The 25,432-nt window shown below is 48.5% G+C and overlaps 2 protein-coding genes and 1 long non-coding RNA gene across 4 annotated transcripts in view; 1 reads left to right on the forward strand and 2 right to left on the reverse strand.

Moving 5' to 3' along the window:
* GGA3 (golgi associated, gamma adaptin ear containing, ARF binding protein 3) overlaps positions 1–8,817 on the forward strand; it is a 20,208-nt gene extending 11,391 nt beyond the window's left edge. The window contains exons 10-17 of the mRNA XM_068209523.1: positions 564–680; positions 1,593–1,862; positions 2,440–2,507; positions 2,892–3,211; positions 4,322–4,587; positions 4,751–4,920; positions 5,253–5,363; positions 6,565–8,817. Coding sequence (XP_068065624.1) covers positions 564–680; positions 1,593–1,862; positions 2,440–2,507; positions 2,892–3,211; positions 4,322–4,587; positions 4,751–4,920; positions 5,253–5,363; positions 6,565–6,675 — 1,433 coding nt within the window. The 3' untranslated portion in view covers positions 6,676–8,817. The remainder of the gene's footprint in view (positions 1–563; positions 681–1,592; positions 1,863–2,439; positions 2,508–2,891; positions 3,212–4,321; positions 4,588–4,750; positions 4,921–5,252; positions 5,364–6,564) is intronic.
* A 354-nt stretch (positions 8,818–9,171) lies between these two features.
* NUP85 (nucleoporin 85) lies at positions 9,172–20,166 on the reverse strand. Of its 2 annotated transcripts, XM_068209524.1 has the most exons (19): positions 20,036–20,166; positions 19,810–19,903; positions 19,561–19,723; positions 19,137–19,207; positions 18,755–18,798; positions 17,994–18,063; positions 16,985–17,106; positions 16,527–16,661; positions 16,085–16,207; positions 15,622–15,753; positions 15,132–15,238; positions 14,775–14,858; positions 14,509–14,574; positions 13,888–14,039; positions 13,679–13,796; positions 12,270–12,370; positions 10,596–10,747; positions 9,936–10,022; positions 9,172–9,353 (listed from the first exon to the last, which is right to left on the reverse strand). In XM_068209524.1, exons 1-19 carry the CDS (start codon positions 20,066–20,068, stop codon positions 9,252–9,254), a joined length of 1,956 nt encoding a protein of 651 aa, XP_068065625.1. In that variant the 5' UTR covers positions 20,069–20,166; the 3' UTR covers positions 9,172–9,251. The 2 variants fall into 2 exon arrangements, with proteins under 2 accessions (XP_068065625.1, XP_068065626.1); XM_068209525.1 differs by lacking the exons at positions 19,561–19,723; positions 19,810–19,903; positions 20,036–20,166 and adding an exon at positions 19,310–19,501.
* Positions 20,167–21,728: 1,562 nt separating this feature from the next.
* LOC137485192 (uncharacterized) lies at positions 21,729–25,197 on the reverse strand. The gene is made up of 2 exons (XR_011005217.1): positions 25,089–25,197; positions 21,729–24,169 (listed from the first exon to the last, which is right to left on the reverse strand). It is a non-coding gene; the product is annotated as an uncharacterized lncRNA (long non-coding RNA).
* Between the last annotated feature and the right edge of the window lie 235 nt (positions 25,198–25,432).

Here is a 25,432-nt window from a genome sequence, read left to right on the forward strand (position 1 = left end):
TGCAACTCCCTGAAGGGAGATTGTAGACAGGTGGGGGTCGGTCTCTTTCACCAGGCAGTAACTGACAGAACAAGAGGACACAGCCTCAAGCTACATCAGGGAAGCTACAGGTTGGATATTAGGAAAAAATTCTTCACCAAAAGAATAATAAAGTACTGGAATTGTCTTCCCAGGGAGGTGGTGGAATCACCGTCTCTGGATGTGTTTAAAAAAAGGCTGGACATGGCACTTGGTGCTATAGTCTAGTTGAGATGTTAGGGCATGAGTTGGACTTGATGATCTTAGAGGTCTCTTCCAACCTCATTATTCTGTGATTCTGTGATTCTACTTTGGGAGGGGAAGGGAGTTGCTGTGGGGAACAGCCTTGGGCTCATTTTTTTTCTTTGTACTGCAAAAAGGTCAGGGTATTGCTTATAGAAATGTGACACAGGCAAAGTGATGGAGCTTATAGCCAAATATTCACATTTTTTCTTGCTGATTATTTAGCTGACAACTAAGCACTCTCAGCATTAGTGGGAACAAAGTGACTAAAGCCCTGGAGGTAATTTTTATCTCTCTTGTAGGGGATATTCTGCAGGCCAGTGACAATTTATCACGTGTGATAAATTCCTATAAAAAAATAATAGAGGGGCAAGTGATCAATGGTGAAGTGGATCTCCCTGGGATGTCTGTAGTGGAAGGTGAGTTCTTGGGAAGACAATTGTTTAATTTTTGAATCCTGCAATTCTAAGTCTTTTGAACAATGTTTCCTGTTTTGTTAAAGTAGCTTTTGATGGTTTTTGTGGCCAGCAGTTTGTGAAGCAGAGGGGCACAAGAAGGCTCCTTAGCAGTGGATAAGCAATTCTGGGCAGGAGCATCAGTGCTGCAGCTTTGCATTCTCCATTGCTCAGTCCATATTGTTGAAACCTTTGATGACATCAGTAGCAAATCTCCATGTGAGCAGTTTGTGTGACTGGAAGTTCTCATGTATTTTCCTCCCCGCACTTGTCCTGTTTCTTAATGGTAATGTGTAAGAAGAAGATAATTTTATCAAAAACACAAGAGCTGAAGAGTAGGAGCTGGACCAGGGGTCCTTTTCCTGGTTTGCAAGTAATTCCATTTGTGAATTCAGGCAAGTTGCCGACTTTACACTTCAGCTTCACCATTGAAAGCTCTGGACGCAAGTGTGACAGAATTACCATTTGGGACTCAAACATTTTTGCTGCTGCCTGGCAGCATCTTACTGGGACAAGACTGTTCTAAATATGAAGATTGAGGTGGTATGGATTTCTTCCAGCTTTCCAGCTCTCTGGTAACCTCTGTTTATTATAATGCTGTAGGATCTCCCAAAGCCTCATCTGAGTTCAAAAGATTTTTGAAGAGATCATGAATTGTGAAGCACTGGGGAAGGAGCAGTGGTTGCAGCAGGTTTTCATTCTTTTAAGTATCTGTGTTGATTTACATAGTCCAGACAGCAAATATCCTTTCTCTGTTACAAAGAGCCATAAGCCATGCTCAGATGAGGATCTCTCTGCTAATTTCTTGTGCACACTGGGTTTGCTCTGAGCCTTTCGCCTTCTTTCCTAGTAGTGCTCTTCTCCTGTCTGCTGCAGGGAGTAACTCCACCAATAATCTCAACACCCTCATTGACCTTGCTGGACTGGACGTCACCAGCACGCCGCCACCTCCGATGCCACCCAGCAGCCTGGCACCAGCCCCCAGCACAGCCCCTGGCCCAGCTGAAATCCCCATCCTCCCTCCTCCTCCCCAGACACTGGCGCCGCTGCGCAGCAGCTCCTCCGGCCAGGTGGAAACAGCGCCTGCTCAGCAGGGCAGCACAACCAACTCCCTGTCCTTGCTGGATGAGGAGCTCCTGTGCTTGGGTAAGATGCTGAGGGGCCTGCAAAAGGGCTGCTCAGTCCATCCTGAGGAAGGCTGTTCTGTGTTCTCCATGTTCCAGGAACATGGAGGGAACACTCCCTTGCAACATTCTGAATATAAGCCCTGGTCAGTGAGTCAGTATTAAAATCTCTTCCCAGAGCTGGCTGCAAGAAAGTAACTGTTTAGTGCAGTTGAAGTCTGATCTCTGGGGCTGCTGTGACATGCTGCATGTACAGGTTGCAGTTTGGGACAGATGAAGCCCTGATTGTGAGGTTGTGCTAAGGAGAAGGTGCCTCAGAGGGGCTGTGCATAGGAGCCTGCAGGATGCCTGTCTCTGGAGCCCAGATGTGAACAGCAGAAGGCAGTGCTAATCAGGATGGGTTAGAAGAGCTGTGTGCAGGGCATGCCTGTTGGCTGCTGGTGCTGTCAGTCTCTTCCACATTACAGACTTGCAGTCCATCTCAGTGTTTCATCAGGTTCTTGGCTCTGGAAGAGCCGAATCAAGTTTTGATAGTACTGAAACACCAGCCAAGGAATTACACTGAATTCATTTTCTCCTCCTGTTGTTTTTCCCTTCAGGCCTGAATGACCCAGCTCCTGCAGTAGGGAAGGAGACCTCGGAAAACAACCAGTGGAGCATGTTTGAGGTACAAAGGGGGAGTCTCAGGGAAGGGAAGGGAGGGAGAGACTGACATTGTGGGAGGTCCCAGGACACATTGTCACCTTGGAGAAGCATGTGATCACACACACAGGCTAAGGGGCAGTCTGGCTTAGCCCTAAAATCTGGGATAGCTGTGTTTAAACAGAGCCCTGAACCTGGCTTTCTCAGTGTCTCATCCGTCTCCATGATGTTAGTCCTTGCTTTGCTTAAATTACAGATGAGATGTAGCCCTGACTTAGGCCGCAGACTTTGCTGCTTGTCACCCAGCACCTGTTTTTGTGGTAAACCTCTGTCCCTCTGTAACAGAGCACTGCCATCTCTGCATGAGGGCCAGCAGTGAGTTAGAGCATCTGCCTGTCCTCTCTTTCAGAATGAGCAGTTGGACCTGGATTTCTTTAATCCGAAGATGATGACTGTTGCTTGCAACTCTGCAGGGAACTCTCTTCTCCATCACACATCACAGACCACGTGTGGGACATCAGCCACGCTGCCTTCTGCTTTCCCAGCCTCCCAGACTGCTCCCAGCATCCCAGCACCAAACTCAGCACCGTTTGTATTTCCTGCTGTGCCAGCTGCCCCTGCAGGGCCTCCTAAGACTATTCCAGCTGCTCCTGGGTACTTCAGCTCTGTGGGGAGCAGTATGTCACATAAGATGGATGCATTGGGACAGCTCCTTGAAGAAGCCAAAGGGTAACCAAAAGTCCTGACTTTGCTTTGGCTCTGCAGTTAGAAGCCAAGCTCACTGCAGTGCCAGGCTCTGAGGGTGACTTTCAACTCCTTGGTTTGGTAGAAATGTGGGATTAGGATTTTTCTTAGAGGTTTCAGTTTACAAAGTGATACGAGTTTCCCACCTCTGGGAGGGAAAGGCAGGCAGAGCACACAGCTGTACTGTTGCCTGATCCAAAGGTGTGGTGTGAAGGGGAATTAGCTGTTAAGGTACAGCTTCCTGACTTAGAGAGGAAGGAAGTTCCTTCCTGACCCCAACCTGACTACTGCGGGGAGCGGTGGTGTCCAGGACGGTTGAAGATAGAGATCTCTGAAGTCGGGTTGATATATGCTGTTTATTAGAAAGGGCGTGGGTGCAAGGGTCCTGCTTGGAGCTGCCAGGCGCAACTCGTGGCAGGCCCAGGGGGAGAGGGAGAGAGAAGGATGGGGAAGCGGGACAAAGGAGCCAGGGTAGGGAGCAGGGACCAAGAGAGAGGGGGGGAGAACAGGAACCAAGAGAGGAAGGTCCAAGAGAGAGGGGAAGAGAACAGGAACCAAGAGAGCGTCCAGTCCCTCGGGCACACCTTATCAGGGGGCTTCAAGGTGGGCTGGAACAGGACTTGTGCCAATGGGGTCACAGATACCTGATACTTCAGGGGAGGGTCACAGGTGTGGGATGAACCAGACATTGGGGGTGAGACAGAGCATTCCATTTGACCTTTGGCCCTATCTGCAGGTAAAGGGCATTCTTTAATCAGAAGGGGGATTGCTTTCAGCCTGGCTATACTATTGTTTTCTAGTTATTCAGTAGTCAAGGTTTGCTATTTCAAATGTAGTTCTCATCTCAATGTCTGTATTTTCCAAATCTTTTGCCAGGTAATCATATTTATAAGGTTTTCCTATTTCATCTTCCCCAACAGACTACCACCCCTGTCCTTGTAGTTCTCCTCATGTGAGACCATGCAGAGTCACAAACTCCAGCCCAACTCCAGGCTGCTGCTTTGTCCTTGTGATGAGCTGTTACCTCTGGGTAGTGGTGAAATTCCTGCTTCACTTCCAGCTCCATTCACCATGACTTTTCTGTCCCTCTTGCAGGAGTACCACCCAAGGCATGGCAACACCTTCAGTGTTCCCTGGGGTTACTTTGCCAACCACCATCACCCCTGCCCCATTAGCAGCACCTGCAGGGCTGCCAGCCACTGCCTCTGGGGCCCCTCCAGCTCCCTTCCCAAGCAGCTGCACTGCTGGATCAGGAAGTCCTCTCTTCCAGCCGGCATCATTCCAGCAGCAAGGCAGTCCCATGAAAGCACCTGAAATTTCTTTGGCCAATGTCCATGTTCCCTTGGAATCCATTAAACCCAGTAAGTATTTCAGGTTTTTCACTTTGCAAGGCTTCTTGTCAAAGCTCATGAAATAGAGAGAAGGGATGAGCGGCTCCAGCTGAACATCCTGATCACCTGATGCTGCCTCAGACCATCTGCTGCAGCATGAACCTGGATCCTCTCCCTTCTCTCCCTGTGGCAGGCAGTGCCCTGCCCGTGACAGCCTATGACAAGAACGGGTTCCGGATCCTGCTGCACTTTGCCAGGGAGTGCCCGCCGGGCCGCTCGGATGTGCTGGTCGTGGTGGTGTCCATGCTGAACACGGCGCCGCTGCCTGTGAGGAACATCGTGCTGCAGGCGGCCGTGCCCAAGGTAGGGACACACGGGACAGAGACTGCAGCCAGGGAGGCCTGGCTGTGGACTCGAGGACTTGGGACAGCCTGACCTCTCCATAGGCTGTGCTCTTCCCAGAACACAAAGGTTCTTGTCAGAGGCAAAAAACACTGAACAGGATAAGACAAAATCTGCCTGTTCCTATTGTGTTTTGCAGGCTGGGCTGGCTCTTGTTCCCTCATTCTCACTTGTGGGTTGATTCTCTTCCATTTGGATATGTGCTGTTGTCCCCCCCAGCTGGTGCATGCATCCTTCATTGTCCCTGAGGCAGGAGATCATCCCTGAGGTTCTGCTCTCTATTTCATTTGCAGTCCATGAAGGTGAAGCTACAGCCACCCTCTGGCACCGAGCTCTCTCCGTTCAATCCCATCCAGCCACCAGCTGCCATCACCCAGGTCATGCTTCTGGCAAATCCTGCAAAGGTGAGAGGGACGGTGGGATTTATCCTGCCCTCTTCAGACACATTTGATATCAACTGAACTCTCTGGAGGGGTGGGACCAAACACTTGAGCAGCTACAGGTGTTTATTCCTAAAAGTTTGGACTTGATGATCTTGGAGGTCTTTTCCAACCTTAATTATCTGTGATTCTAATGTGCCCTCCAGAAGTGGTTACTATGGAGTGTTGGAGTTTCAGTTCAGGGCTAGACGAGGCTCTTCCCAACAGTCTTTGGCACAAGAGGTATGAGAAGGGGCAGTATACTTCTTCCAGCCAAAGGGCAAGGATCACGTCAGGCTCAGCTTTAAAGGGTAGCAAAGCTGCATCCAGAGTTTGACTCTCCTGTGCACTGAGCGTGCCTGGCTTTGCTGATAATGAGATCAATGCTAAATTAACTGGTGCTGTAGCAGTACTTTTGGTGAACCAGCAGACAAATGTCAGATCTTGTCTGTTCCATCATTCTCTGAGGAAGTACTTGTGACAAGGGACATGAGGGGATTAACACTTCCTCTTCTGCTGATGATGCTAGGAGCATCTGAGAAGCTGTTTTTCCTTGCTGTAGTCACTTATCCAGTCAGCCAGCTCTGAAAGCACAAAGCTGAAGGACTTTCTAAGTGTTTGACATATTTAGATGTTTATACTTGAGAATTACAATGAAAGTGCCCTTCAAGTATCAGCTGAAATCTCTGAGATAAAAGGATGAATTTCAGATGGGTTTAGTGGATGGTTTAAACAATTTTGTGGGTACGTGAAGGTGCCGTCATCGAAGGGCTGCTTCCATCTCATGCTTATTGTATTGCAAGGCATTTTTCAGAGCTGGAACTGTTTTATCTTCCTCCACATGATGAGGAATTTTTGGAACTTCTCCAGCAGCAGTCTTTAGGCTCTCTGGAGAGCAGCTGAGCAACTGGCCACGTCTGTGCAGTCTATGCTCACAGGTCATTTATACTTTTCTCATTCTGCTCCATGCTAAGCAGTAAAAGTTTTTTGGTATAAAAAGTGTAAGGCAAAAAACTCAGGTTTGTAAATAGCTGAACTCAATGAACTTAACCTGAGCCCTCCTGCCCCTGCTCTGTACAACAGAAGTCTTGTGCTCTTTGTACAGCTGTAACAGTGAAGTGTTTTATTCAGGGCTGTTGAGCTGGGACTGTTCTCACATTGCTTTTGGGTTTTGTCTTTCCTGCAGGAGAAGGTGAGGCTGAGGTACAGACTGACCTTCACCCTGGGAGATCAGCCCAGCACAGAAGTGGGCGAAGTGGATCAGTTCCCCCCGGTAGAGCAGTGGGGGAATCTATGACCTTAGGACACTGCCAGAGACTCTGACAGGACCAGGGCAGGATCCCACAGGACTGGAACGGATGTGCCGTGGGGAGGGACACACATGCTATCCACTGGTGATGTTCAGCTTTGTTTACATGTCCTGACCACTCTGCTTGTAGCTTTAGTCCAGAATGTTGTGCCCCACATTTGAAGGGGCCCTGGAACACTTATGCCAAGCATGAACTGAGAGGCAGCCAGCGACAGGTGGTGCTGGCTGCTTTTACTTTGACCTCTGGGTGAATCTGGTTCTATCTTCCACTCTATTAAACTTGAAGTTATTGTATTTTGAGGGAAGACCTGTCAGCAGAAGGGAATTTAGTTGGCTTTTCCTGCACTGCTGTCCAGAGATCCCGACAGGCTGTGGGGTGATGATGCCGCGAGCTCAGCGCAGAGCCCTGACAGAGCCCTCCCTGGGACTGTGACCTCCTTGTGCCACACGGGCCCGTGAGCATGCTGAGCAATAATGCTGCTCCATGAGGGAATGCTTCCTTTTTTACACTGAAATAGCACTTAGCTCCCTTCTCCCTCTCCTGCTTCATTCCCAAGGGCCTGTGTAAGCAGCCCCTCGCTCCGTGTGTGCCATACTGCTGTATCTTTACTTGTTATATTTATTTTACGCTGCTGGCTGCTGCCCTGAGTCATCCATTTTGGGGCAGCTGGTGCTGAGTTTTGTCTGCAAATGGTTACACTGGTTATTTTTTTTCCTTCATTGCATTCCATAGTGTGGGGAAAAGAGAAATGCATAGTGAGAAGGAAAGAGGGATGGGAGGGTATCGGTCAGTATTGGAGAAAGACAGCACCTGGAGCACAGAACTGTCTTTACAATCAGTCAGGACGAGTGACTGAACCCAGGGATAAGGAGAGATGCCTCATGTCCCCTCATGCAGGCAGTGTTACTGGTATAGTCAAATACTGTGTTTTACTGAGCTGAGTACAATGACCTACAGGATGTAAATAATAGAGCCGTAGAGTATTAAAACAGAACAAGCAGGCAGAGAAAGGAAGAGGCTCCCCTGAGCTGTGATGGGGCTTGTGCTGGGTTAATGCCCCATTTTCTTTGTTCCCTGTATTAAGTGGCAAAGTGCAATTGTCCCCACAAAGGGGAAAAGAGTTTTACTGGACATCAGTGCTAACAGAAGAGCTGAACCCTTAGCTACAATCTCCTAGAAATAAGGTTTAAATCACCAAAACTTGGTTCCAGCGGCCCCTTCTTTCTTCTTAGTTTCCAGTCTCAAGCAGTGCCTCAGTGAGCTCTGAGACAGACTGTTAGACATTAATGGGGGTTTTTAACACCCGTTGACATGAGCACAGAGTGGTGCTTGCTCAGTCATTGGACACTCAGCTCTGCATTTCCAGCAGGGCTGTCAAGCAACAGCTCTTCTTAAACATGGAGTGAGAGCAGCACAGAGAAAAGCAGTACAGAGGCTCCTGCCTCATGTAGGAAAACTCCACAGGAGAACATGATGTTGGAATGAATGGTGGCTATAAAACTTGCTGCAAACAGAGCTTGCAGTTATTCATAGTTGAATTTTCTTTACTGTGCTGCAGAGTAAAAATCCCTAGAAATGAAAAACGGGATTCACAAGCCTGAGGCCCTCATCAGAGGCACCAGGCAGCTGCAGGAGCCCCTGAAGGTGGAATCCAAACTTGTCCTGGTCTGAAGCCTGTGGAGATCTCAGCCTTGTCAGCTCCCTGACGTAAATGGCAGGGGAGAGGGATGGGTTGTTTGGATCCTAAAGAAAGCTGGTTTAAATTGATGGACTGGGAGATCATGGACAAGGAGAGAATTCTTTCTGCCTCAGACATGTTCTTGCCAGCACTTTAGACACAGTAGGCATGGGGGCAGTGCCTGGGTGGTGTGTCCTGAGGAGCAGGGTCACCGCTTCCCTGCGTGTGGATCTCACTGTGACTGGGAGGAAGGGAGAGCACAGGTGCTTTCTGTGAACAGCAGCAGCCACCCAGACATGGACAGGCACCACGGTCCCGCTGCTCTGGAAATTAAACTATGAATGTTCCTTGTCTGTAGGGTGAGGTTCCTGCTTCATTCCCAGCAGTCCTACCTGTACATACATCGCCAATGCATTTGTGCTGCTGCATGTTGAATAAATAATTTTCCCTACCTGGCTCCGTGCTGGCCCTTTCTCGTGACGGCTTCTGCAGTGTGGTGCTGCTTCTGGAAAGCCTCAGACTCCAACCATCAACTCAAGAACTTCTGAGCAAAAATAAAGAGGTTGCCATTTCTAAAGCCCTGCTGCTTTAAGAGGTGGCCTTCATTTCACTTCTGAGTGTTAAAGGCAAAGGAAACACAAAATCAAGGAAAAGCTGTAGTGAGGCTCACTTCACCAGGGGAGGGCTGCCAAACCAAGCTGGAACAAGCAGCTGTAACATTTTGATGCAGGTGCTTCATAAAAGGTAAAAAAAAAAGCCTATGTGAAGTTGTTTTTGGAAGACAATAACAAATGACCGAGCAGTCTGCAAAACAAAACATTTATTCTTAGAAAAAGCCAGTTTATGTACAGCAAGCCCCAGAGGAAGAGGAACACCCTGCAGTCTTCAAGACCCTTCCACGGTACCTTCTTTAACGATGACACGTGCAAGGTTCCGTGCAAGGGCAAGTCTCAGCATTTCCACTTTGGTTGTCTCAACGTCATCCTCCTGCAAGGGAGCAGAGCCTGGGTTAGGGGACTGCACACAGCGATGAGCTGCTGCCACGGTGTGTCTCAGGGTTGGAAAGTGAAGATGCAGGTCAGTGAGAACTATTTACCTGTTACAGGGACCTCCTGAGAACAGCAAAAGCTGCATTTCCTACTTAATAGCTCAATCCAAGACAGCGTTGCCAAGCCTTTTCATTCCCTGGATGCTACAGGGCTTTGCATGTGCAGCAAGTAGTTCCCTGTTCTGTGCCTGGAATGCTCAGAGCCAGAGCTGCTGGATGGCAACATCTCAGCTCTTCATTGCCCATGTAATGTGCAGTTATTCATCTTGGAAAAGCATCACAGTCCAGTGCAAACCATCAGAATATGAGGAGCAGGAACACTCCTGCACTGGGTTTGTGAATACTTCAGTCTCTTGTTGATGCTTCATTTGACTGTTTTGAACCCACTGTGCCAGTTTCTGGGACTTGGGCTGTCCTTCTCTTATGACCTCACTAGGAATATAAATGTAGAGTTTTCCTCCCTTACCCTTCCCATGGCCCTCCTCAATTCATTATCCCATTGTCCTCAGAACTGGGACTACCTGGAATTTCCGCTTGTCTGGATTCCCGGCTGTCAGGTCTTCCAGGCATCGCATCAACTCGTATGTCTGCTCTGCTGAAAATATGACCTGTGGAAATCAAAGTATTTAATGAAAAGGATCAAATTTATAGACATCACACAGGCTGAGAAGACAGTGCAGCTGAAAAGAATGCTTTTACACTCCCACAGATCCATTCTGACCCCTGAAATCACAGGATCCAAGGGATAATTCAGGCTGGATGTGACTTTGGGAGGTCTCTAGTGCCACCTCCTGCACCAAGCAGGGTCGGCTATGAAGTGAGAGTGGCTGCTCTGGGTCTGTGATTGCTGAATTGTCCTTTTCTTGATGGATCTTGAAGGAAAAACTGCTTAGAAGCACTGGAAAAACCTTCAGGCCGAGTCCCCAAAGGAGCTGAATGCAGTGTGTGCTAAAATTACCAGAGCAGATGAATTCCACTGCTGTTGTAACAGCAGGGAACCGAAGTAAGAGTCAATTTATCCCCTCCTGGGTCCCTGTGTGTTCCCACTGCTGGGACACTTGGAACTGCCAGGGACAGGTCCTGGCAGCAGGAGGAAAGGAGGGTCACCACTTTGAGCTCCCTTGTCAGGAAAAAAGAAGAGGCCCCCCTGGGGGGCTGTGTCGGTGTGAGCAGGACCTCACCTCCTTCTGCTCCAGCAGCGGGAGCGCATCCGTGAGCAGCGTCATCCAGAAGGAGCAGGGGGCGATGTGAGCCGTCATCAGCGTCAGCAGCAGCCGCGCCGCCTCCGGGAACCGCTTCTCCCCATAGAGCCGGTGGAACTCCCGGTACTTCCCTGCCACGGGGTGGTGAAAACGAGGCATCAGCGGCTGCTGGGCCTTGGGAGATCCCTCTGCTCCCACAAAGAACCACCCCCAACAAAAACGAGCCCAAAGCAGCCCGCTCTGGGGGCTGGGAATATGGTACATGAAGGAAGGTGACAACAGAGCTGTCCTGTAAGGGCAGCCAAACCCTGCTGCTGTTCTGGGTGAGCTTCAGGGTTTGCATCAGACTGGTCAGGGGCTGCTGCTGCCTCAGGCTGAGTGTCTGCAGGGGAGCAGTGCCCCAGTGGCTTGGAGAGCAGAGAGAATGTCCTTTTTGAGGTCACAGAGCATCTGGAAGTCTAAAAGGCTGCACCATCTTCCTTGGTTGTTTAAATGGAAACTAGAATCTCTGCTAATAGGGGAAGTTCTGCATTTGCTAAGAATTGGTGAGATCAATATCCAGCATGAGAGAAGTGGCTGAGGATGGAAGTGGGGCTCATTCTGTATCCACTAAACTGTCACAGTACTGGAAATTAGTCATTCCCATTCAGATTCATCTTGACTAATGCTTGAGCTCAAGGCAGAGACATGGCTCTAAAAGGCTCTAAAAACCCCCAAGGGAAAACCAGGCAGAAATATTTTCAGGCCCTTCAGGATTGTTTAGAAAGAGCAGGAAGGGAAAAGGCTTCTCTGGGGCTGACAGTTACCAGATGATGCTGGGCATGCAGAGCTGAGGGATTACCAATTTCATGAATTACGTTTAGCTTCTAGACCTAGCTTAGGATCAGCTTTAATGAAGGAGTATCAGTTCCAGTTTTACAAGCTGGACCAAGTGGAAACAGACAAAACTCAAGCTCACCCTCCCCCTAAGGGTGGCATCAGGTAGAGGGGAGTCAGTCCAATGTTGACAGCTATTCCAAATTCCTATCAGATCCTGGCCCCTCAAATTGAGATTCCTACTCACAGCATCAGAGAAATAAATTTCCTGTTTTGGTCCATGAATCAAAGGCCACAGAGCAGCTGCAGGCAGAGGGGCAGGTTACCACAGCCTGCCTTGTGCCAGGTAGGAGAAGGAAGCTGTGGTACCTGAAGGAAATGAGCTGGAGGCCCTCACTGTCTCTTGGCACAAGAGTTCAGTGAGAGGGCAGGGAGGGCTCTTGTTCCAGTGAGCTTGACTGGCACACTGAACCCATACACTGGAGGCTCTGGAGAACTTGGTAAAATTATAACAAGGTCAACATAACTTAAAGCAATGGATTACTCTTCCAATGAACCCCCTAAGGCAGCACTTGTTAGTATTTCTGGAAAAAAAAGGAAGGAGAAGTTTGCAGTGTCAGGACTTGGGCCTGTCCTGCTCAGAGCAGAGCAGGAACCTGGTGTGAAGGCAGTGGTAAAGGCCACCCCTGATCCAAGCTGCATCCCAAACCACATTCACCATTTGCTTTCCCCTCATCATTAAACCAGGAGGCAGCCAGATGGAAGAAAGCATAAATCCAGTTAATTCCATGGAGTTCTCCATAGCAGACCAGTATGGACACTGTAGGCAGCTCTCACCAAGGAATGTGAGCCGGTCACTGAGCAGCATGGACGGGCCCAGATTGTCAATGAGGTCCAGGTCAGAGAAACACCCCCTTTCACAATAGTCCTTAAGGAATCTGGGGAGAAAGTGGAACACAAGGAAAGCTTAGAGGGGAGGACATCCACAACCACTCTGTACCTCCTAATCCCTTCCCAGAAAACTTGACTGTACAGCTCAGTTCCATCTTAATCAACCTCCCCAAGGGTTTCAGAAGTTGTCAAACATTCCCTGGAAGTGGCCAAGGAACTGGTGTAATGTACATTTAACAGACACTTCACTGATTCTTCTGCATTCTGTGGTAGTTGAGATCTATTTTTAAAAAGGAGTAAGTGAAGGAAGGCAGGCAGGAAGCTGAGGCTGGTGGATGCAGAAGTAACACTCTCAGATCACAACAAAAGCTCTGTTTTTCTGCTGTGTAAAAAAGTTGATAAGCAGCAGGAACAAAAACAATGCTAAAAGCTTTTCATCTGTTTTGTCACAGCCTCCATTGTGCTGCTTTCTGCAGAGCTGCTTCCTGTGATTTTTTTTTCATCCTTCTGTTGAAGGAAATTTAATGATTCTCACTCCCTCAAATAACAAACAAAAAACCACCCCAATCCTCAGATTAGCAATCTCTTACCACTCCTTTTGCCAGTGTTGAAGACAGTGTTGTCTGGCCACCTACCCAGAGTGTAATTTCAAAATTAACTATGCAGGGACTGGTCTCTGCCTATTTCCAATTAGCAAAATCCACACAACATGGATTGTTAAGAGATTACAAAGCATAAAGAGTTGCCAGGGCTTTTGCTGAGGCCTGAGCCAAGTGTCAATATTGTCCTCACTTTGATAACAACCCTCCCACTCCAGGAAAGGTCAGGAATTTTGAGAGGCTCATACAAAGCCAGGGACATGATAAAACCACTCACTGATGCAAATTTTTAGTAGACACAGTGAGATTTTTACTAGAAACTGTAGCTTAAGTGACTCCTACTGGCTTGTTTGGAGGTTGTGAGGTGAACTTGATTACAAATAATCTGCTGAGTAAAGCACAGGTAGGGACTATCCTCCACCCAAACAGCCCCCTGGGTCACTGTCCGGCCCATCAAACAGCTCTGTCACAGCAAGTGAAGGGCAGAGGACAGAAGCTGTTAAAAGAAATGTTTATCCAAGTAAGGTCTGAGGGGATTGGACTCTCAGATAAAGTCACTCTGTTTTGTCTCTGGATGTCAAGAAGGAAAACAACCTAGGGAAGGCACAGCTGGGGAGAGCACCTGAGGGTGTTGTTTTTTGGTCCAGAAGAAGGTGCCTGGCCCCACCTGCAGCAGTGGGAGCTTTCCTGGCCCTTGACACAGCAGCCACCTTCCCCCTGTTCCCCCCAGCCTGGGAGCTGCTGGCTCAGCCTCACCGGTCCGAGATGAGGGTGGCAAATGCCGCGTCCTTGGCTCGGATGCTCCAGGACAGGGCAGAGCCCAGGCGGTTGTTCCGCAGAGCCTTCATGGCCATGATCTTACAGATGCTGCGCACTTGGGGGGAAACACGGCAAAGGAGGGGAAGAATTAGTGTCAGTGGGTTCAGCTGGACCACTGCAAAACAGCGAGACTGAAAATGCACCACCTTGCTCATGCATCTGCCTCTGCTCGCAGATCCTCAGCACCTTGAGGGCCTTCTGCTCCGTGCTGAGCGGGATGCGCTCGATGTGCAGCTCCAGGTACACCCGGCCGTACTCCGGACAGTGGTCGAAGTAATCCACCCCCAGCTGCCACAGGCTGAGAGAGGGGAGAAATCACCACCATTCCAACCCTAGAAATCTTCAATGAGCACAAGAGTAAAGCCCCAAGGAGAATCTGAGCCTGCATTAATAACTGTTACCTGTGATTAACTTTGCATTCACTCCTGAAATGGCTTTTCCATTCTACCTCATGCCAGTTCCCTGTAACGTAACTTTGGAATGCCACGACTTTGGAACACGTAAGACCTTCGGTGCAAGGCACTCTGCACAGTGGCAGGAGTGGCTGTGCCCAGGCCACGAGGTGTGAAGGGTGCTAACAGACAGCTTTTGTCTCCATTCAGGAAGGGAAATGTGCCAATCTTGTACAAACCCCGAGGGACACCTCTGCTGAAATTCTAAACGTGGCTGCTCTAAGTTCTGCCCTTTTACTTCATGAACATGCAGTTATTTGTTTTGGCTGTCTCAGTCTAAGTCTGTCCTGTAAGCAATAAAACAAAAGTTGATACCTGTGATGGGAGAAGAGTCCTGAAGCATACTCCAGCAGGAGGAATTCACGCATATTTGAACCAAAACTGGGGGGGGGGGGGTGGGGGGGGGAAGAGAGCAAATATCCAGATATTATTATTTGCATCTCACTGGAAAAATCTGATGACTTTATTTCATAAGTACTGTCAATTTCTGCAGCATGTTTTCTTTTGGTTTTTTTTTTTTTTTTTTTTCCCTCTGGGCTATCTCAATCAGCTTTATTCAAATAATGCAAATAAATACTTACTAGAGATTGTGAGACTGCAGGAGTTTGCAGTGATCCAACAGGTCAGTCAGATGAGCCACAAACCACCAGTTGCTCAGGACAATGCTGTGTTTGAAGCAAAAGAAAAAACTAAGCCTAACACTGCCAGGGACTGTGTCAGGTTTTCCACAAGCATTTCTTACCAAAACCAGCTCTGTTACAGTCCAAGGTCTGGCTGCAATGTCCCAGACCCAGTGAAATACTTTTAATTGCTGCCAGCTTCATGTATTTTTGCTAAATTCTTTGCAAGGATGATCAGGGCTCTGTACCCATACCCCCGCCCCAAAAACATAGAAGCAATACTGTAGAAGCAGAGAATCAAAAACCTTAAAACTCAACCTGCATTCCTTGATCACTTGATGCATCTCAAATTCAAAGGCTGCCATTAAAATCATGTCTAGAGGCTCAGGGCTGCTCTCTCCACCCAGGAACAGGTCCATACTAGACTGTGGAATGAGATGACAAGACATGATAAATGCAGAAGCAAGACATTTGTTTGGATGTAGCAGTTATTTTATAGGAAATAATAGGTCATAGAGGTTGAACACATTAACAAAATGGAATTTTCCTCATTTTAGCATAAGGGAACTGGGAAAACAATTTGCAGGAACAAGACTGGAACGTTATGACACTGAAAAGTGACCCACTGAAAAGTGGGTCTTCAGCAATTATTTGTCAACTTTATCACTCACCCAGTCCTTCTACAAACTCCAGACAACATCTTACAGGCATGTAGTTGCTGTAAGACTTTTCCCTACGTTTTTCTTTCAGTGTAGTAACCCTTTTGTGCTTGAAACATGGAGAATATTAGAATAATTGTATTTCCTACCTGCGCATAGAAACGCAGCTCCATCGGCTTCACTGTCGGGTGAGAATACAGGAGCCGCGTGACGAGGAAGTGATACCAGGTGGTCATGAGCTCCTTCTTCTCCAAAATGGCATCCTCATCTCCCAGCAGGATCTAATGAGACAAAAACACAGCAGGAATGCTGCACACTCAGCCAGTGATGGATACAGCTGCACTCCAGCTCTCCAGAGGCATTACTCCTGTACTGCAAAGGTGAGGATTTATTCAAAATTACATAAATAAAGATCTTTCTCACAGCTCAGCTTCCAAATCAGCCTCAGGATCTTGGACAGGGAGAAAAACCCAACTGCCCAGGCTGGCAAACCATCAACAGAGGACAGGAGAGATATTAAAGTTACTTATGGCTACACTGGGCTCCTGAAATCCACAAGGATAGATTCAGTACTTTAGTTCAATGTTTCCTTTGTTCCCAGCAAGAACACACCTTGCAGATGGACTCCATGTGGGGATTGGAAGCAAAAGTTCCATCCTGTAGATACCGTTGACATTCCTCGTGCCAGTGCTGCCACTTCAGCTCCAGCTCTGTCAGTGTCTGGGTATTGCCAAGCTGAACAGAGGGAATAAAGGAATACAAGGAATAAAAGAAACACCAAGTCAAATCACACCAGGCCACAGTTTTTGGGCCAAACTCACAGTCACTCCTGATAAAAAGCTAAACGTGAGGCTGCCTGTCATCTTTCTGAGTTGATTTGTCACCTAACAGACTTTTATCTGAATTGCTGGGTCTCTGGGCAATTCAAGAACACAAATATTGTTACTGTAAAGGAGTTAGACTGAGATATTCTGAAGGGGAACAAACGGTTACAGGGGATACAACCAGGAGGCTTTCCCAACAAACTGCATGAAAAAACCCACTTTGTACATACGCTGGGCACAGGCATCTTCTTCATCAAGTCATCCAAGATTTTGTACATGTTCATGGATGTGGGATTGGCACTGGCTTCCTTGGAGAGCAGGTGCCGCGCTTCGTCCATCCGGCCTTGGAGCACAAAGACATCCACCTGCAAAAACCCCCCGTCCATGAGCTCCACCCTGGGCAAGATTATGGAGCAGCCAGGAAAGGGATCAGAGGGGCCTTTTAACCTGTGATTCAGGCAAGGGAAGTGGAGTTTAAACATTTTAACTGTAGGCACTGGTGATTCAAGTAACAGTGGAAGGCTTGACCTCTATGGGTCAGGAAGGATGAGGATGGGAATGAGAATGGCTTCATCCTAAAGCCTACACAGGCAGACAGCAATGAGGCGTCATGTCCAGCAGGGAAGAGGAAGGAAAGCACAGACATGAATTCCTGTTGTTTAAGAATCTTCCAGGTGCTGATACTCACCACGTTCCAGAAGAGCTTGTGTTTGGATGGACTCTCGCTGCTCAGAACTTCCCGGACCATGCTGTCCACGTCACACACGTGGAGCCGCACCCAGTCCAGGAGGCGCAGCAGGAGGGGCCCAGCTGTGCAGACAGATTTCCCTCTGTCAGTTCCCCCCTGTTTGTTCCCAAACTGCTCTCACACATTTTATAACAGTTTGACATCACTAGATGAGATTTACTGACTGGATTTCTACCTGCCAGCCCCAAATTACAGAATTCCTTAAGCAAAGAAGCCCTGGGAGCACCCAGCCTCTGACAGGTTTTCCCGTGGCAACACGGTCCAGTAGAAAACCCAAACTTGAAGAAATAACAAATGAGTGATCCAGATCATAAATCTTGCAATGCCAAGAGACAAATAGAATATTTCTGTTTATTTTAGCATAATTTCATTATTACTAACTGAATAGGCGGAAGAAATTTGGCACTAGGTGATTAATTTAGATTAAGTAAACTATAATTTGTAAGTCTCTCCTGAATTCTGGGACTGTGTAAGTAGCACATTTGTTTGCATAATATGATTTCCTTCAAAAATTATTTTCTACTTTAAAATGCCAATGTAAACAGATTGACTTCAATAATGGCAACATAAAGTTAAAGGAGTTGTATCAGAGCTGTGTAAATGTCAACTGGCATTGACACATTTGATGTTTAAAGACATGTTTAAGCTTATAAATAAAATAGATTGGCAACAGCTTTTGATATCACTCCTCTTCATAACCTTTCTGACAAAGAAACAATTTAAATCAGAGTGAGGAAGAAAAGTAGAAGGCAAATTGAATAGCTTGACATAATTCAGGATAAAGAAGGCAGTTAACTGAGGCAGAAGGCGTATTAAAAGGCTTATTGACACTCTGCATATCTCTAATACATTGAACTATGACACAAGGGAATATAATATACATTTAAAACAAATAAATATGCAAAGAAGAAACCCATCAGTCTTTACACCAGGAGAGTTCACAGCTCACCTGTAGCTGCTTCAACAAACAGAATCTCACAAAGGTTCCAGATCAGCTCCATTGCAGAGAGAATGGAAACCTGAAGGAAAGTATTCCACTTGGGTTTTTTAACCACACAAAGGCATCTGCTGTCCACAGCAATCAGTTCTTACAGAGAAATATCATACTGACATTTCAGAGATAAAAGGCACGGGCCACAGTTTCACACTTTTCTGGTCAGAAAACACTGACACTGTGTAATGAAATGCAGCAATAATCTGTCACCAGTGAGCAACCTAACTGGTCTTATTTTCAGCCCTTCTGCACTTTAAAGATTCAATACAAACATCAAAGGAAGAAAGAACGGCCAATGAAGCAACATCACTGCAGCTGACAGCACAAAACTGGTGTGAGCACTCTGCTCCTCCCAGAACACTCCCGTGGATCTGACAGCTCACCGTGAACACCCAGAGGTTGCTATGAGGCTCAGATGCAGCTGATTGGAATCTGAGAGTTTGAGAGGTGAAACACCACACAGCAAGTCTGAAACTTTTCTTGTCAGCTTTGAGATGACAAGAAAGCATCACATCTACAACAGCAAATTGAGGTGCTGGGCATCTTTATTGTTTTAGAAGCACAGGAATTAACTATTTATTCCCATTTATTCTTGGTCATGAACAGCACCTCATACACAAGGCAGAGTTAAATCTGAAGTGCCTCATGCCACAATGGTGGCCTGGTGGATTCAACAGCCAGTAATCCACGTTCAACCTGACAGGACTGCAGATTACCTGAGTGCTGTACTGGCCTTGCAGGGCAGGGTCTCGGGTCGAAACTGAGGGAAAAGCAAATAAAGTCAAAGAGCAACATATTTACATTTGACAGCTGCTTCTGAGCTTTGACAGCTTTCCATATAACTGCCACCTGAGATACAAAAAGGCTGCAAATCCCCAGAGAATCAGTTAAAATACGGTGGGAAAAAAAACAGTCCGTGACCAGATTTACAAACCAACTTGGAAATCTCCAGCATGGAAATAGTCTTGGTAATTACTGAAACCTACACATGCTATTGTACAGCAGTTACAGTCAGTTAGCATTACAATCCTACTTTCATAATTGCAACTGGTGTTTCCTTTTCCTGCACTAAGAGAACAAACAAACAAACAAACTTACCAGCTGCCTGGTGCATGTCCTCCATGCAGGCTCTTATCACTGACCGGTAGTTTTTACTCACTTGAACCAATCTGCCAAACACAAAAAGACTTTGATTGGAGGGAGCTGTTGGAGTTTTCGTGTTATGCCCCCTATAGCCTTGCAAGTTTCTCTGCGGCAGCAACTCCCATTACCTGGGTGGATCCAGCTGGAATCAATGAGACTGTGCCACATTCTACCAGCGTGGTTACTGCAAGGATCTGAGCCTTGATTTGTAAAATACCCCGAAATGGTCATTCTATCTGCCCCGCTGCTGATTCCGGAGCTGGCAGAAGCAGCCTGGCCAACAGCACTTGCCTCACCGGAGGCGTTTATCAGCCCTTGGCGCTGGCCCCCGGCTGGAGAAGGGGCAGCGGCTGCCTCCCACTCTCCCCCATCCACTCACTGCGCCTTCCGCGACTTCCCCGCCAGCTCCTCCTCGCTCCGCTGCAGCCCCATGAAAATCCCGTGCGACTCGTTGAAGAGTTTCCGCAGGGTCTGGATGTAAATGTCCTGGTCCCTGCGGACCACGAAGACGCAGGAGGAGCTCGGTGCTCCATCCCCGGTACCTGCAACAGAGCCCGTCAGCGCCCGGGCAGCAGCGACCCCCTGCCCTCACCCCAGCATCGGGATGGGCACGGGGGGCGGAACCCACCTGCGCGGCCGAAGAGGGTCTCGCACACCAGCACCTCCGCGGGGCCCCAGGCGAAGCAGAGCTGCCGGGCCGACGGGTCCGCGCCCGGCACCACCTGTGGGGGGACGGTGTCCGTCAGCGGCGCCCCGGACCCGCACCGCCCGCGGCCCCGCACCGCCCGCGGCCCCGCACCGCCCGCGGCCCCGCGGCCCCCGGCCCGGCCTTGCCCTGCCCGCCCATCCCGCACCACGAGCGGCGGCTCCGTGTCCAGCTCGTCCATGGCGGCGGCCGCGCTGCTCCCGTTCCCGCCCGCCGGGGCTCCGGAGGCCCCTGCGGGCTGCCCGCGCCGCCGCCTGCGTGCCCCGAGCGCCGCCCGGCCCGGCCCGGCCGCTGCTGCCCCGGCGGAGCCGCCGCCCGCGGACGGAAGGGGACACGGAGGGACCGCGGGTCTCCGCCCGCTCGGCACGGGCACCACCGCTCGCCCCGGAAGCGCCGCCCGTTCACGAGGCCCCGCCAGGGCGGGACGGACCCCGCTCCGCCCCCGCCCGAGCCGCCGTCCCTGCGGGCCCGGGCGGGCGGCGGCTGCTCCGGGCGGGACGGGACGGGACGGGACGGGACGGGATGGGATGGGACGGGACGGGACGGGACGGGACGGGATGGAATGGGATGGGACGGGACGGGACGGGACGGGACGGGATGGAATGGGACGGGACGGGACGGGACGGGACGGGACGGGACGGGACGGGACGGGATGGGATGGGATGGGATGCCACCCCATCACAATCTTCCTCGTTTTCCTGTCAGGACAGATTCAGTGCTGGGCTGGGTGGGAGCATTGCTGGCCCCAGGTGTGTAGTGCAGTGATGTCGTTGGTCAGTCAGCGTTCACAGATTCACCGAATAGGTCAGGTTGGAAGCACCACAAACTCGGGTCCAAATTCCCTGCTCCAGCAGGCTCATCTCAGAGTGCACGGCAGTGGGTTGTGTCCAGACAGTTCTGGAATATCTCCAGTGAGGGAGACCCCACATCCTGTCTGATCTCTGTCCAAGAGCACAGTCACTACCAGTGTTATTTTCATGCTTACTTAATTGACTGATTGCTGTGCAACAACCCATGTCTCATTTCTTTATGCATGTCAAACACGTGCAGGTTGAGAAGCTTCTGGGATGTTGAAGGTGATGCTCTCTGGAGCTCTTGGGCATTGATAAAGCTGACTAATCAAATTATGTGCTCTGACTTCAGTGAGTTGCCTGCAGGTTGGGGAAGGATTGTAATGATGCAGGATCGAAGCAGGAAGAACTGCCACTGTGCCTCCCTCACTCCCTCCCTCAGGGTCCAGGAGGAGGTCGATATCCCCTGGACACTGGGCAGAGGTGCCTTCTGAGGCTGCTGGAGGCTCGTCACCTTTCTGTTAACGCTGGGAGCTCACCTACCCAGGCATTCAACTCAATAACCTGGTGTGATAAAACACTTACAGCACCCTGCTCCTCTCCTTCCATTCTGCTCTCCTCCCTACTTCTGTTACTCCTCACTTTTTGCCTGTGCTAGCCAATAAGCAAGTTCTTCGGCAATATACTTTTTAAGACAAGTATTAGCAGTGCAGCTTTGTTGGTCTTACAGCTGGAACCAGTCCCTCTTAGGCTGGTGCCTTCCCAGGACGCTCACTAAAAGTTAACTTTTCAAGATAATGTAAATCATTTCCTGTCCTTGTATAATGAATACTGCAACATTCCATGGCTAAATTGCCCTTTTTTACTTATCACCTGCTGCATCCATCATTTCCAATAAAAATAAAGCCAGCAGTTATCTCTGGGAAGAGCATGTCATGTAACTAGTCATGCTGAGAAAAGAAAGTGGTGTCTGTTAGGTCAGAAGGAATGAATTTTTACAAGTAGAACAAATTAAACATTCCAAAAGCTGCTTGAGAAACTGAAGACTCATCAATTTTAAACCCCTCATTGTTTATCAAGGGTAAGGGTCTCTGTTTTGTTATTTGAGGATGTGCCTGTATTTGAATGTCTGCTGTACAAAGTCAAATTCACCTTATTGACTTGCACAATGGTGCTGCTCTGTGCTGCAGACTTCTGAGGATGTTAGTGGGCATTCCTAGATCCAGAATACCATTCCACACATCACTAAAAGGCTCTAGATGCAAATCAAAACCGGATGTCTAAAACCCCAGGAGCACCAGGCCTCCTGCCACTGTTCCTCAAGGCTAAGGTGATGCTTTTATAACTGCAGCAGTTTCTTGTGAGTGGCAGAATATATTTAGAATATCCATGTAATACTGTGTAGAGATCCACCGTGTGGGAGGCTGATCTAGGAGTGGGACAGTGTCCTCTGCTGCTCCCAGGTCCATCTGTGTGAAGAGACACTGAAAGCTGGAACTCTTTGATCTTCTCCTGCTGTCTCTTGGCACACAGCGTCCACTTCGCTCACTCCCTAAAAGTGTCAGTGGCTTTTCATATCCGCAGCATCTGTTGTTCTTAAATAGATGATTCCTGTGGAAATCATCTTGGGAAAGGTGAGTTTTAGTATGAAATCTTGGCATTTTTTAGTCCTCTTGAACACTGGCTGGAGCTCTGCACATATCTAGAAGGGAAACCTTCCTGCTCACCTCTCAAGGAGGCTTCTGTGCCTCTCAGTCCATATCACTGAGCAGAGTGGGGAATTTCCATGTCAGCGTGGAATTTCACATTGCTCAGAAAGGCTTTGGAGTATGGGCTGTGGGTCCAGCAAGGAAAGCAAAGAGAAATTGTGGTTTACAGTCAGGAGCAAAAGAAAAAAAAAAAAAAAATCTGATGGGGATAGGAGTTACTACCTAGTGAAACAGGAGGTTTGGAAGCTATTTGGGGAAAGAGGGAATGATCAGCATCAGGAACAGGGAAGGCACAGCACAGGAAGGGCTGTAGGCAAAAGGTATTTTCTATTCCCAGGGCTAAGCCAGAATTAATGAAGAGCAAAGCCTGAGCAAAGCACTCAGACCTGCAGGGTCTGAGCCAGTAACCCAACGCTCGTTCACACCAAATTACTGTGTGCTCTCGGTTATTGCATTGGACTCAGTGCAAAATAACACTCAGGTTTAAAGGGGCTGGAGTTGGTTTTGCAGGCTAATGCTTGCTGATGCGCAGGAGCACGCACCTTCTGCCTGTAGCTGTTTCGGTGTCAAAAACCTTAATGTTTTAAAATCCCAGCATGAAGAGCATATATATGGAATGCCTGTGTTCCCTGCCCTCTTCATCAGAGGATGGGGAATTAAGCCAAAGAGCTCTGCAAAATCTAAATTTCTTCCTTGGAGGAAATGTATGGAAATATTTTAAGAAACAACACGTAGAATTTTTTTCTCCCAGAGATGGAATTTCTCAGGAATTTTCACTATGATGCTTCCCCATTCACTTCCCTTCAGCTTGGTGCATTGAAGAGGAGGAGCTCAGAGGGACAAAAAGCTTTGCCTTGCTCCCCTCTGCTGCAGCCCGGACCCTGCAGGAGTGGAGCCTTTGTAGTTCCCAGTGTGGCTTCTCCCCCCACTGCTTGCTCCCAGAGCTGCTGTCTGGCCAGTTCCTTTGCAGGTTTTAGCACTGATCATTGTCAGCTCCAGTTTCTCAGAGTTTCCTCTGTTGCTATGTAAAAAGAAAAGCCACACAGAGATGAGGTTTGTATAAACCTGCTCTGTGATTTGGGATCTGTTTGATTGGTGGTGAGACCAGTGCTGGTGCAGCGGAAGCTGTTTTCAGCCTTTCTGAGCACATCTAACTCCCATATGTTCTCATAAATTCTAGAGTATTTTCCTGTCTTTTTTAGCACATTTGTTCTATTTGTGATACTGCCTTAACGAGTGTCTCACTTGGTGCCATTCCTGCCTTCAGTTCTTTCATGCCATGCTCAGGCCTTGGCCAGTTTCATCCCACCTCCCCAAAAAATCCTCCTCCTGGGCCTGCAGCACAGGGATTTTCAAGGAGGGAGGGGGAAGAAGTGACAAGAACAAAATACAACAGGACCATCAGGCCCCATGATGCCCTTCCTCCCATGTCTCTGTGATGTTGCATCATCTCTAAAAATAGAACTTAAGGTCCATTGGGAATCACAACTCATCTTTTGTTCTGTGAAGTACCCCTTGGGTTTGGAGTTTTGCTTAAAAAAGCCATGGAGGAGATAGAAGGGTGGGGATTAAGGCACTTTGTTTCCTTGTTCTCACTAGTAGTTCTACTTCTTAGTGGTGATGATTGACTTGAGAAGGTCCAAACCAAGTTGCCCATTGCTTTTCAGAACTCCAATGAAAGGAGAAGGGAGACCATAGGAGCCTGAGGCATCTCACATGAAGGGGGATTTGGGTAGAAGTACCTGGTCTTCCCCAGCCAGGGTGCTTCTCACCTCCCAGTACCTTAAACAAATAGAAAAATAATAGCATGAGTAATTAAACACAGAGAAGACAGGCAGGATCAACTGATTGATCTTTTGATGATAAATCAAGTAAATTGACACAGGTAGGAGCGGAAAGCAGAGCTCAAAGGATGATCTGTTTGAATTGCAGTCACAATTTGAAACAGCATCTGTTGCCTTCTTGGGTCCAACGGAACACTTCCATGCCTGGGATTTTTTCAGAATTGACTCACTAAGACTTCAGGGGGAATAAAATACTGAAAATAAAAGGTTCTATGACATTTCAGGCTAAATTTTGGACTACAAGGGATTGTAAAAGACCACTGCTAACGTTTTGGGGAAGCTCAGGTGGAAGCCTGGGACATCCTCCTGCCTCATGGCTGTGCCATTTTCTCAACTGGGGACTCGGATAAAGGTTTGGCTTCAGCTTCCTCTACCCAGTGGGTATTACTCTTCTGCAATTTCCAGAAAATGGCAGGAAAAATCCAATCTGTGCTCAGAAGGAGAGTTGGAATGTGAAGTAACATGACAAAGGCAGAGCAGACGGACCAGAACTGACAGTGAAAAGCAAGTCTGCAGCTCTGCCTGTAAGGGAAGTTTCTCTTCAGTCAATATTTCACTGTGTGAGCAGTTTATTCTGGACAAGGAACATGTCTGAAATGGTGCAGAAAGCTTTGTCCTGCCAGGAGCAGGAGGTGTGTGACCACACGGCCACCTTGGTGTCATGACTCGAGTGTTCCCACACGGAGCAGCACCAGTGTGGAGTGATGCCCACCTGGAAAACCCATCCGTGGGGAATCGACAGGGATCATTTTTGTGAAGTTTCTTTTCCATCTACGTGATGTAGAGAAGCATTTGACAAATGATGGTGGCAAGTGTAATGCTGATGATAAAAGGCACAGGAACCGTTTTGTGTGAACCTGTGAAATCTCTGGAGTTACTGAGAATTTCCGAATTTCCCCCTCCCTCCCATTGGAATGAACTTTAAGAAATCACATTATTGGTGGGTCTGATTTATGTAGTGTAATTTACGTAGTGTAATTGTTGGGGTGCTGCAGGTGCTCGCTTCCTTCACAGACACAGCACCTCTCCTGTGGAGGACAACCCCTCCTCACAGGGACAGCCCAGGGTTCTGGGGGTCTGCCACACCACCAGCGTCCTCCATAACACAGTGAGGGGCACAAACAGGAGGCAGAGATGAGGGAGATCACAGAACCACAGCATCCACGAGGTCCAAAAAGGCCTCTGAGACCAGCGAGTTCAA

The sequence above is a fragment of the Anomalospiza imberbis genome, chromosome 19 (assembly GCF_031753505.1).
Source record: "Anomalospiza imberbis isolate Cuckoo-Finch-1a 21T00152 chromosome 19, ASM3175350v1, whole genome shotgun sequence".
NCBI classification, from domain to species: Eukaryota; Metazoa; Chordata; class Aves; order Passeriformes; family Viduidae; genus Anomalospiza; species Anomalospiza imberbis.

Coding starts and splice junctions, on each gene's coding strand:
- NUP85 (XM_068209524.1), bottom strand. CDS start 20,068: ATGGACGAGCTGGACACGGAGCCGCCGCTCGTG. Junction 18,064..18,754: donor AAGGCCAGTACAGCACTCAG/GTAATCTGCAGT, acceptor ACTTTCCTTCAG/GTTTCCATTCTCTCTGCAAT. Junction 17,107..17,993: donor GTTTGTTGAAGCAGCTACAG/GTGAGCTGTGAA, acceptor CTGTCTGCACAG/CTGGGCCCCTCCTGCTGCGC.